Source organism: Clinocottus analis, unplaced genomic scaffold, assembly GCF_023055335.1.
Source record: "Clinocottus analis isolate CAN_PGR_092001 unplaced genomic scaffold, fCliAna1.0.p SCAF_8, whole genome shotgun sequence".
Lineage (NCBI taxonomy): Eukaryota > Metazoa > Chordata > Actinopteri > Perciformes > Cottidae > Clinocottus > Clinocottus analis.
This window is the reverse complement of record NW_027176240.1, coordinates 14,974,246-14,987,456: the sequence shown is the minus strand read 5'-3', so window position 1 is coordinate 14,987,456 and position 13,211 is coordinate 14,974,246. Positions and strand designations below refer to the sequence as shown.

General features: G+C 43.0%; 1 protein-coding gene across 2 annotated transcripts in view; it reads left to right on the top strand.

Moving 5' to 3' along the window:
* Positions 1-12,341, top strand: part of slx4ip (SLX4 interacting protein) — a 31,350-nt gene extending 19,009 nt beyond the window's left edge. For both annotated transcript variants that reach the window (XM_068568327.1, XM_068568328.1), the window contains 3 exons: positions 1,996-2,084; positions 10,567-10,673; positions 10,768-12,341. In XM_068568327.1, coding sequence (XP_068424428.1) covers positions 1,996-2,084; positions 10,567-10,673; positions 10,768-11,542 — 971 coding nt within the window. In that variant the 3' untranslated portion in view covers positions 11,543-12,341. The remainder of the gene's footprint in view (positions 1-1,995; positions 2,085-10,566; positions 10,674-10,767) is intronic.
* Positions 12,342-13,211: the final 870 nt, after the last annotated feature.

Genomic DNA, 13,211 nt, shown 5'->3' with positions numbered 1-13,211 from the left:
TTGAGAACAGGCAGCCATTAAGTGGTTCTCTGGAGAGGCTACTGAGAGTGGGAGAGAGAGAGAGATTGGAGGGCTGTCTGTGGAGGGCAGTAAGAATCTCTCTCCACGGCTCATCTAGTGCATGTGACCCGTGGCCACCTTTTCATGGGACCAACATGTCTCTCTTCCTGTCAGTAAAGTTAATATCTGTTCCCTCTGGGCCTGGATGTCAGTCTGCAGCTCTGACCTGCTGCAGACTGAGAGGACGGCTTCCCTCAGCAGGTCCGTTACACATTACATTAGACCCCGTCTCCTGAGGGCAAAGGTTGTGTAATTTGGTCCAATGAGTTAGCTGTAGTATTAGCTGTAGCATAGTGACTAGTTATACATGGCAAATGGCTTGGTACCCTTTACATGTAACGCAATGGGACTTTTTAAAACTAGGGTCAGGGTTGCAATATTATTTATATACATGGATTTATATATGTATTTATTAAGGAAACATCTGTGTTCAATTTTTGCTTTTATTCCGTCATCCCCCGGTCTGTCCGTTTTTTATCTTCCCGGTCCTTTTAGGCGCAGGAACCTGCAACCCACCTGGATGTTTTATGTAGCCCTTCACTATGTCTTCCCCTTAAACAGCTCCTCTTCGACTGCCCCGCTGGTGACCGTTCTGCTGTCTTGTTGTTTTAACCTTTCTTTTAATTATTTCTTTTTTATTCATTCTAGAGTTTTTTTTAACTGTCTTTTAAAACACAGCCCCCCTTTGTGCCAGTGCCTCTCGGGGCCCTCTTCAGAGGGCCAGGTCCCCAATCAAACCTAACCCTTCTTATAATTAGATTACAGTTCACAGCTTGTCTTCATCCTTAATATGTTTGTATTAAAATACTGTCATTTTTGCTATTCACAGGCTTTTATTTGTGGGATAGAAACTGTCAAATCTGTGCTACTGTTGGCATTAGAGAAACAACCATTAGGTCATTAAACGGGTTAGGGGGGGTTTATAATATTCAGTGAATAAATACGCTCAGCACACTTTCACGCTTGCCATTACTAAGCAACTAAAACCCTCACTGCCTAAAATAAACAACAGCGTAAAAAGATATCCAGCAAAGTAAAGCCCACACAAAAGCTTTCCTACTCGATATGTCTGTGTAATTTGTCTGACCTGTTAATCGCCCATGGTGACAGTGAGGCAATGGATTTGAGGGCACAACAAATTGGACCTGGGAAATACCCCTTAGTAATGCTCCTTACATACTCCTTACAAGGTGTGTGTACACAAATGGCAGCAAATGCAAGTTCTGTTCCCGCTTAACCAACGTGTGTGTATTGTCTGTATTTATAAATCCCTGTCCAACACAAGTGAAGCAAAACCAATGTATTCAGAAATAGCCACTGAGGAGGAATATAAGATGTTACGGACTGGATTCCCCGACAGAGAGACCCTTTAAACAGAGGGTGGGAAACTCAGTGGATCAAAAACGCTGGATGAAGAATACCTTAGTATGTAGTGATGGCCCTGCAATTGGTTCTCACAGGCAGTGATGCAGAAGTCAGAGTGATGTTGCAAATTTTGGACTTAACATACAGGAAGCTATGTAACAGGCCATAGGTCACATATTGGCCATTTTGGCTGTCCAGTTGAGTTGATATGTCAAAATATGTTAATATGGAGTTCTTACAGATAGTTAGATAACTTATCATGATATAATATGTGTAATAGTGTTGTTGTAAATGGTCGTTGCAGATATTGAAGCAGATTACTACTCCCAAGACCCATTGTGAACATAAAATTGTCTAATATTTCATGCTATTTACGTGGCTCATAAAGCCCAACAGTTATCTGTAAACTGCCATTTTCTCCCTGGTCTGAGGGACAGGAAATACTTGGTGTTTGTAGATGTGAATTTAAATCACCACCACATTTCCCACTGTCTGACTTTGACTCATAATTAGAGTTGAGCCCACATTATTAACGACCATGGTCTGTGTTGTTTCTTTCCCTGCATTCAGATTTGCGTGTGTTTCCTGAACGCTATGTTGTGTGTGCGAGCTGTCCGGAGGATGCCGCAGCGCACCATGGAAACCTGAGCATGGCCGCGGTGAGTGCTGTTTATACTCCTCTATTTCCTCTTAGTCGCCTGGCAAAAAGTCCTGCATGGGTCTGTGTGTTATTATAGGGACGTGTTGCCAAATTGTGCTCTCACTTTATTATGCTGATCCTTGTAATGTGAGGGGTGAGGGAGGGCTGAACCTACCAGGGCTTTTCAGAGACCCCTTGAAGAGGAAAGAGGATGGCTTGGGGCTAAATGGAGTGAGGTGCGATCCAAGGGTGCAGAGTCACCCCTTATCAAATGTCCCTGCGCCCACATGCTGCCAGTTCACCCCAGCTGTACATTGTCTTTCTTGTGATTGTTGTAAACCTCAAAATTGATGGTTAGGCTCAAAATACAGCCCAAACTAATTTTGGCTGACTTTAGTGAGTCTCAATATTTCTGGCAGCTCATTATGGCACCGCAGTAAGTGTTGACATTGTCAGAACATCCATCTTATACAAAAATCTGGATTTTGTCTATCATTTAACCAGCTTAACTAAGCGTAAACACTTATTATTGAATATGTATGCTACATGTAAGTAATACATCCCATTCTCTGGTTTAACAGCATATCAGTGACCTACAACAGCACACTTCATCACTCTGACACATGAACAGTACATTGGGTTTTTAAGGGTAAATTCAGTTAACATGATTGTGTGCAGTCAGCTGTCATGTGTCTTGATTGATTGGATTCAGATAAAGTTTGGGTTCACTGGGTATTCCCCCTGCAAGATTTTATGCTATATTATGCACACTGCTCATGTCATAAGGCCTTCTCTCCTCTTCTTTTTTGTCCATTCATATTACGGACAACTATCCTTTGGCCAGTGCTCATTCGATTCCAAACTCCCAAGAGTATTGTAGGAAATGGTGGTGGAGCCTCTCACCTTGGCACTCACATCAAGGACAGACATCTCTCCCATCACATCCCATGATCAGTGGGCCGCTGTTTTTCTATGGGGCTTTTGCTATTGTTTCCCTTTGAAATGTCTCTGCACTCTCCACAGTTTGGCTTCCAATGAAAGCAGCGATTGTAATATTTTTAGTGGAGCAACACAGTCGTCAGTGAAAAGTTCAGATTGTGTAACCCATTTTCCATTTCAAGGAGGCATTGCTGTCGATTGCGTTCCTCTCCTCAGGATGTGGTTCTCTGGGTTCGTACAGTACATGCAGAGGGAGTTGGAGGGTGGGAGTCCTGTGGTGGAGCTCTCACTCGCCCAACCTCGAATGTGGTTTGTAGGGGAAAGATACCAGACAGCAAGGCTAAGGTTTTTCACATGACGAAAACAATTATTTGTTGACATCCTTCGTTCTGTTCTAATTTGTAAGAAACTGAGTTTTTGCATTGTCAGTGTGCCAAGAAAGTTGAAAATCTAAATGAAAAAAAAAAAAACAAATGCAGGGAGTCACAACTGATGTCAGGCATAATAATGTTGCCGTCTAAAAATAATGATGCCTTCGGAGTTCAATGTCAGAGTTGGTCATATTCTTAAGAAGGGGCCTTTTATTCCAAAACTCTTGACAGCACGAGCTTTAGCCGAATTTCTCTTTATTGAAGGAGGTTTTGTAGTTAGGATTTAATTTGTATGACTAGTTGAACAAAAATCCTTAACCACAGTGGAAATGTAGACTCATCATATTAGCACTTCTCATAAGGTCAAGGGGTTATGTTGTGAGGGAACTAAGGTGACATCATGGTTGGCCTTTTGTCCCGTGAAAGCCAGCATTTCGGTCCCACGCTTGGGCATGTCTGTTTTTATCTTGTGCGCTCCTATTAGTCATATTTTCAACTGTGGTTCAGTGGGAAGATGGGATGGTGAGATTTAGTCATTACAGTAGTGTAGAAAAAAACAGGAAACCAATTATCGACGATTTTCAGTACTTAAAGTCAAAACACAAACCTACATTTTTGGGTTGAGGCTGCAGATGCTTTCCACAGGAGCTGATGGCGGTGACCACAGAGCAAAGAGGATAGTGGATTTCTGCTAACTTGCCAACACGTTCGCCATAACAACCTTAAACAGTCAATTTAGTTTTTTCATGTTGCTTTCGCTGCCCGAAGTGGATAAGTTCAGTTTAGAGGTGGAGGAATGCTAAAAACATACCAGTGTTTACAACATGGCGGCCAACCAAAGCAAAGCCTGGAGGAGCTGCTTGACACTTTAATGAGAATAGCTGGTACCCCCTTAAAAGGTCAGCCCACCTTGAGCGGGAACTGGAACTTGGCGTGGGTCTTGTGGTGTTGTATCATTTATTCATAGACCGCCTTAAGTGTACGCACACTGCACTGCTACCGTCAGTCACACACACGGGCCCTCAACTTAGTAGTCTGCCGGAAATGTCCGGTTCCAAAAGTTACAGCAGTTGTTGTTGATGTATGAAACTAAAAGTTTTCAGACGCTGTTCAACCAAGTTGAACAGCTTTGGTTTTGAGCATGAATGATATTTGATGTATAAAAAGATGAATATTAGCCTGTTTCTCTGCAGATGTTGGGCCACTGAAACGACTGCGTTTGCATGGGAAGCAAACAAAAGTCACCTCTTCGACAATGTTGGTCTTCCTCTCAACATTTTTGAAGATTAAAATCCCCTATCTGAAGCGGCGCCTCTCGTGAGTCAGCACCAACAGGGAGGAGGGCAGCATGGGAAGGAAGAGCGAGTGTTTAGGATTGTGGCCGATGTTTTCTAGTCAGGCACAGAGTGGGCAGCTGAGGTGAGTGGCGTGCTGGGCCGCAGACGTTTGGATCAAAGGCAGAGCAGATGTGTTTTCAGTCCCCCCCCCTCTTCTGAGCTGTGGACAAGTCTGTGTGTTTACTCATGACCTCAGCACGCCTCTGTTCTTCACAGCTCGCAACAGCTAGCAGCAGTGCGTTCCCAAGCCTCAGTGTCTGCTGATCTCCTCTCCAACGAGGCCCAATACATGGCTTGGATCACTTTGCAGCACGTGGCCGTGTCTCTTCATTTCATTCCGTCTTCAGCCACTTTCATTGATTTGCACAAAGTCAGTCCAAACAGCTCACAGCTTGTCTTCATCCTTAAACAAGGGTGGATCCAAAAAAACGCTTGTCATTGTTCATGAATAAGAACTGTCCTCTGCTCAAGACAAGTATGTGCCCATGCATGTTTGTTGACTTTGTTTCAGGGAAGATGTGGTGAGCTTAGACAAACAGGGCATGTTTCCTCTGTGGGAGGAAGGAGAGGGGGGGGGAACTTGTGGACTAGTTTCACGAACATCTCTGCAGGAGGTATTTCTGCCCCGAGAGTTAAACAGTCCTGTTGTTTCTTGGTGCCAGTTTAAGGATTTTGTATACTTAGTTGTGCTGTCATAGAGTTGTTCAAAGGATTTTCAGTGGAAAGAATAATTACATTCTTTCTAACTCGAATACTTTCAGGGATTCAATTATTTCAAGTGGTATGAATAATTATCTTGTGACAGATGAATGAATAACTGGCTTTATAGGATGGCATCTTGTTGGTTTTGTGTGTGTTGGATGAGCTACAGACAGAGTAATCCAAGAACAAATGATCCATTGTGGCAGATCACAATTATATAACAGTTGATGGTTGATCAGAGTTTTTCATGCTAACTGTTTTTTTTATGGAGGTAATTTACATGATTTAACGTCAACTAAAAGTTCACAATGCCTGCCTGATGATGCTAAAGGAAGATCCCTGTCCTCTTCGGGTTTTCAAAGTCCTTACCAAACCCTTTGGAAAAAAAGCCTGTAAAGCAAACCCCTATTGCATGTGCACATAGTGCATAAATACAAAATAAGTGATGTCTTGAGAGTGGTTTTGTCATCACATGTGAAGTATTTTAGACTTGGCCCTATCGGTGCATTGCTTTCAAAAGCAGCTGCCTAAAAAGATAACCGAGATAATCTGTCTGGGTTCCTACCTTATCTGAGATGGCCGAGGAGAAACTGTTCATTCCCTGTATTTTATGGAGCCTGTATTTGGTTATCTTTTTTAAGTTGTTTCCAGGAGTCACTCAGAGTTGGGGCAAGCTTTGAGAATCTGTACCTTTTTTTTTTTTTTTAAACCAAATGATGAATGCTCTCTGCTCCATGAACCCCTTTGCCAGGTTTATCTTTATAATCTGACATCCAGATGTGCCGTCTTGTTGCAAATCCCGTGGCCGAGCCGTGTTGTTGCGGAGGCTCCGGGGCCGGGGAGGGCACGCCCTACGTGTTGCTTCACGCGAAGTGCTTTGCCGCTTTGTGTGGGGGCGAGCAGACGAGCGATTAGAAGTTTGCATCATTTCATGCAAGATGAGACCACCTCGGTTCCCACACAATACTTACCACCAATACCAATCATGATAATTAGAACGTTGTTCCGGCACCAGCTCCTTCCCTCTCCGTGCTTAATAATCCCTCCACTTCCTTCTCTCGTTGCTATATTCAGAATGTCTGACCCCCGGCCCCCTGGTGATAATAATTCATGCGCCACTTCTCTCTCTTTGTCGGACTTTCTATCTGTCTTTCTATGTATATCCGACCTCTTCCTCTCTTCGTGCCTCTTCCTTTCCGTCACTCTGTCCTTTCACTCTCTCTCTCTTTTGCTCTTTTGAAGTTGTGCCGACAGGAACAAAAAGACACAAAACTTTCCCAGAGAACCTCCCATAGGCTTCTTGTTGATTTTTCTTTCAAGTTCATCTTTCAAACAGCGTTTATTCATATCAAACAGATGAGAATACATATCAAGGCATTACGATGCAAATGATGGCACCCACATCTTTCTCAGAATTGTTGTTGTTGGGGTGGGTGTGTGAGTGCGTGGGCAGACGCAACTTTGAATGTGTGTCACTGTCTCAAATCCAAATCCCAGGCTAGTCGTGGCAAAGAGAGAGAGCGTAAAGACCGAGCCTCTGCCCACACTCTAGCCATGAATCCATCTCTACACAAAGGCCAGCCTGTGGACGACTTCCTGTGTGAGGATTCTTGTGTTTGAAGGCATGCTAGAGAGACCGCTGAGGTCAGGCGATATGACTCTGTGGGGTTCCTCTTCTTTTGTTGCGCTCCCCTCTAAATGCTCTTTCATTCTCTAATTCATTCCATTATCTTGTCCCCCTTTTTTCTTGTCGTCTCCGCCTACTTCCTTGTTGCCCAGCCTCCTTATTCACTATCTCCCTCCCTCCCTCTGGCCTTTTTATTCCTTTTCGCCACACCACACACCAGAGTGCAGATAGGTCTCAACACCCAGGGCAAAGCCACAATGCCACAGCTTGCCTTGCAGCTCGGGACAATTGCTCCTCCCCCCTTGTCTGTGGGGTCACACGTTGTCACTGGTGCCATGGCATGTGGGAGAGGACATTAATGATTTTTTTTTTCTCCGTGTCCACAGCAACTGGTGGAGGTTAGAGTGTACGACATTGCTCTCTCTAGCCTATGTGTGCACATTGATCATTTTACCAAGCAGTTTATGGAATAATAATGACCTGAAAAAACTAAAACAAGATACCCAACCTCAAAATGTCTAAGATTCAACTTCTGTCTGGTTTTATTTTCCCTACTGCAAAGTGTTTTAGCCTTGTCCAAGACTCTGTGGATGGCCGTCAATTCAGACTGAAACATTGAAACAACTACTGAATGGATTGCATTTAACTAGAGGATGAATGTCAATGACTTCGGCCCCTTTATCAAGTGTACCAACGGGTCAAATCTTTACCTCAACATCCACTCTTAAGGACCGGCACATGCACTTATTTGCAATGTACCATACCAGCAACAGCACACAATCGCAAATTTTGCATATGTAATGCAACTATCAACGCTGGCCGGCCCACAATTAAACTATAGGAGCATTTCACTGGTCCATCTACAAATAACACACTACCCAGGTCTGCAGTATATAATACTCCAATAACCTGGTTCTTTACAGCAGAGCCAGGACAGCATCATGTTGGGATGTTTTCCCAAATAATCAAATTTCAGCTCATCAAACAAAAGAATACCAGTGCAAATCTCTCATTTTACAGCTTTTTTTTTTTACGTGCGCCAAAAACACGCAAACTCGCACGCTCACGAAATGTGAGTAAGCAGGTTTCAACAACTACTTTAACAACTCTACGAGAACACATAAAGCACATACCTCCTCACACCTGACATCGGAGCCAACGCACCTGCTGTGTCTTTTCTCGTGGTGCAATGGCCAAAAGGCTAGCGGCGCTAAAGGACTTATGACTTATGCTCATGTAGCCCAGGGCTATCTGGTGACTATAAACAATAATAATGAATTCCTTTGCTTTTGGAGTACTTGCTCATTTAATTGTATTCACTTTTTCGATTCAGATCATTTCGGTCGTTAAGTCGTCATGTTTGTTTAGATTTCCATTTTTTCCAAGACATTTGTAGGCACCGCTACGATGGGCTCCTGAGGGCTTGAGGCCGGATAGTGAGGCGGCTGCAGATGCATCGTGATTGACACATTCCTCAGCAATTTATTGCTGCAGTTTGTTGGGTCCGCACCATGTCTCGGCCGGTGTACGTGGTGCAAAACTGCACACGATGGCACTTAAACGGATACAAACGCGGCGTTGGGGCACATCGCGATTGCAGTCTTCTGTCGTCTCACGTAGCCACATGCTAGCGACTGCCTATTTTATTTAAACATGTAAAAGCTTCGGAATTCTCAAAAGACATATTTTATATTCTATTACAAAACATTAAAATATCTTAAGCTTGTGTTTATTGTAGACCTCATTTCAGGCATTGAACCAAAAAAACATTTTAAAAAAATCGTGCTAAATTGCTAACTCATATCCGGGTTTGGGACATCGTTCCTGCAGCACTCTGGTTACTCTGCGATTTTGCTCGTGGATCGTTCAATAACCCACATTTCACCGCCTTACCCACAGTGCCCCTAGAGGCCCCTAGAGGGTACTGACATTTGTTATGTAGTTGACGTTTGTGCCAGTCGACACTTGAAATGTAATTGTAATAACCTTTTAACTTTTCGTCTGTCACTCAATTCATAAAGCTCTTCAGCTGTATGCGCTGTATGTAAGCTGTATGCCCAATTCTAAACCAGAGCTACTCTCCCACCAACTTTTTTTTTATTCAATTAATTTACGATAAATTGTCAGGCTTTCAACTTTTAAGTTCTGCTCAATTTACCACCAGTGTCTCTTGTTCTCTCATAAAACAAGAGTCTGTTCTAGGTCAGCCAAGGAAAAGACCTGTGATTAACCTTCATTAGTGGGCTGTTGAGGGCACACGTTGGTGAGATCCAATCTTTGGCCTGTTCCCTGTTCCGCCTGAGTGGGCCCTCATAGTACGTGGGTCTATTGAACTTTGAACCTGCAACTAAAAGCGCTGCTCCAGTCTACTAGCCACGAGGCTTTGGTCACGAACCTGAGTTTGTCTTATTGTCTGCCTTTTGAGGATCTTTTAGACTCATTTTTTTTATTTTCCCATTCAGATGTCTCACTTTTTCCTCTGCCTTTCTCTCTCGTTTTATAAAGGATTAATCGCTGTTTTAACTTGTCAACATGGTTTCACCGTTTAGTAATCCTGCCTCGGGCTGCAAGCATCTCTCCAAGCTTCAGACAGCATTGACTGTGAAGCACACGTCACTCTATGACAAGCTGGTGATTATTTTCTAAAGGCTTTGGGGTGGTTGCTTTGGACAGTAATACGTTGGTGGGGGGACTAATTATTTGTGCCAGTTGGGGCTGCGACAAAGACATTCCTCTTGTCCTGTATCATAGTGCACTTCCATACTGAGATACTGAGGCGACAAAACTGTTTGGAATTTAGGAGAATCAAAGGACTGTGTGTCTGTATGTATATGTATGTGTGTGTGTATATATATATATATATATATATATATATATATATATATATATATATATATATATATATATATATATATATATATATATATATATATATACATACATGTGTATATATATATATATATATATATATATATATATATATATATATATATATATATATATGACCCTTACCACTGAACACATTGTTAATGTTGTTCCCTGATAAAATACAAACCTGTTCAGAAAATAATAGAAAACAGACTTATACTATATATGTATGTATGTTAACTTGTTGTCGCTCCAGCGTGCTGTTATATTGTTCTGATAACATTAACTTAAAATCAAAGCATGCAATACACTAGTTTTTACTCCATTATTGAATTTGGGGCATAATGCGATTAATTGTAGAAAAATCACGCAATCTGTGTGTGTGTGTGTGTGTGTGTGTGTGTGTGTGTGTGTGTGTGTGTGTGTGTGTGTGTGTGTGTGTGTGTGTGTGTGTGTGTGTGTGTGTGTGTGTCATTTTGGAATGTTTTGACTTTTAATTATATTCATTATCTTATCATTTTTTACAGCAGTCTCGTGAATGTTTTTTAATGTCAAACAATGCCAGATGATGACAGCAGTCCGCTGTGAAGCCAGACCTTTCCAGGGGATGCCAGGAATAATATTTTTTGTTTACACCGATCTGTTTGTCCTCTCTAGACTCAACTGAGCGAACAAAGCCGATCAGAATATTTTTCCAGAGTGGGAGAAACCCAAGAGCCTTTAAACAGCCCCACAAAAACAAAGAAGACTGTGCTTCAAAAGATGTAAGTATGATCTAATGCAGAACTTTCCAGCCCCACCGGTCAGAGAGGACACTCAAATATGTGTTCATGTCCTCTTGTGCTTTAACTTTTTCAGAGCCAAACAAGCTCGAGTCCAGCGAGAGCTTCATGGTTCCTGTGTAGGGGAACAGAAGATTGACCTAAGAGCCTGTCCCAAAAACCAAATAGAGGAACTTAAAGCTGCAGAGTCAGAATCCAGTCCCAAAAAGACCAAATCCAGCTCTGGACAGAAGGCCCCCCGAGAGGCAGACCCCACGATGCCTTGTTCCAGTGCCGTAGAGGAAGCTCGGATTGGGAATACTCGAAAGCAGGGTCTGACCCAGATGCAGCAGCCTGAGAACAGTCCTCCAGACAGCATCAACCCAAATGGGGCCTCAGTAGTTTGCTGTCAACATGAAACCAGTCAGGAGACGAGAAAGAGCAAGAGGTGCAGGCCAAGTGATGCAGGGGAAGACCCGCGCCCACGGTGGGCCAAGAGGACGTGTCTTGGAAGACCTCCAGCCACAATGCAAACTCACTCCACAGAGTGCTCCACACAAACATCCAAGCATGACCTTCTTCCTCTGCCGCCTCTTCCCCTCGTCGAGTCCAAGGCTTTCCCAGTCACCGAGCGCAAGAAAACCACACTGGAAGTAGAGCCGCTTACTCCAGAAAAACGGGCCCAGAGGCTCCCCCTCACAAGCAATAACACGGCACAGACAAACCAAAACAGGCTGGCCGCAAGTATGAGGGGCCTATCTGTCAAGCCTGCATCCTCAGGCTCCTCTATTAGTTCCAGATCCACACTCGGAGAGGGAGGGGGTGAAAATGTGCCCAGAACCTCGAGATTACGACGACTGAAGAGGTCCTGAGGGGGAGAGACGAGCTACAGTAAAGATGCCTGACGCCACAGAGACGATATTGTGTCAGGCTACACGTTTACCTCACATGACATGCATTTTGTACACGTGTCACATTTTATTACACCGCCTGGTCTTTTCACATGTGCTGTACATTCACACACAGATCAAATGCTGAACACATTATGGCAATTGATACTTGAGCGTTTGAGTTACGCTTTGTCAAATTCTTGAAACAGACTTCGCCTCCACCCTTAATTAAGTAGTGGCGGTCAAGAGAGGCTCGCAAATGAAAATCGAGAAACCTTTAATTGGAGTTCAGATTTGGTTTTGTGTTGAAGATTGGGGATTTCAGACAGGCAGGAGCCATGCAGTACGTCATGGCTTTCAGTCTGAAGTTTTGGCTCCTACGGGTCTGAAAACTGTCCAGTTTCCCCTCTGGTGTGAGTGATTGCAGTTTCCAGATTTATTTCATCACCCCATTCTCAAAAATGTACTTATGTAGTTGGATTTCATTCACATACAGTTTGCTTAGTACTTGGTTGCTAAGCACCTGCAATGTATCTCTAAATTTGAGGGTGTTATAAAGCTTGTATAATTGAACTTGTACCCAATATGTGTGGAGGAATGTTTGGATCACAGCCCCCAGTTATACCCCCACGTTAAGCCCAAGATGTTCCAACTGATGACATAATGTTGCCCAAGTACATAACTCCTGATTTATTTGTATTTGACTTCAAAGACATTTTATGATATGAATACATTTTTTTCCAAACGAAAAATAAATCTTTGTGGAAATTTAGCCTGCCAGAAAAAACATGCAGATCTCTGCTCATTGTTTTCCTCCCATGCCAGACGGACCGATGCTAATAGTAATTTGACAGTGAAGGCTTGTCCAACAGTGGCGTTACCAGTAAAGCAGCGCTTCTCCGTCTGCATTAGTGAGTGTAACCGGTGATGAGTCACTCACAGGAGCCAATTCTGTTCTTTTTAAGATGGAGACAACAGTGGATTAGTGAAACTGACCCCGTTTTAAGTCCTTATATGGTTTTAAGGTTGAGGTCTTGATAATGGCTCACTTTGGATTTAATCAGATTATGCAGAGAAGTGCATCTTAAAAATCTGTTAAACTTGGCTTCTCCGGCCTGCTCAAAGGTTTTCGTTAAGCGAGCTACTTAAAAACAATGGCAACATTGTTCGAGGAGCATGAGTATTTTTGTCTCCCTGATTGTCTTAATAAGAGGATGGCTTGCTACAATGTACTTGGCTGTAAACACATTTGGTGAGATTTCGCTCGGCTCTGCGATGGATCTCTGCAGCAGCTCTCACGCCAGCGGCTTGAGAAACCTTGGACATGTTTGGCGTGATGCGTCACAGACAGACTCGTCACTCGCTCTCCAGAACAAAAGACAACTTTAATTCTCTTTTCATACAAAATATTTAATAAATATGACTTTCAAAAATATATTGCCAGATCAACACATAATTCTCAAGTTCATAGCACAGTCAAAAATAGAACAGAAATGTTGCCATGATCTCAAAGGGAAATGAGATAAAACATGTTTGTCTTTAAGAGCCTCATTGTTTTTTAGAAAGGAAACTAATTTGCTGGGAAACAAAGTGTCGCGGGGCAAAGCCGTGTATTTGATCGGATTCTACAATGTTGCCATCGCGCGGTTCA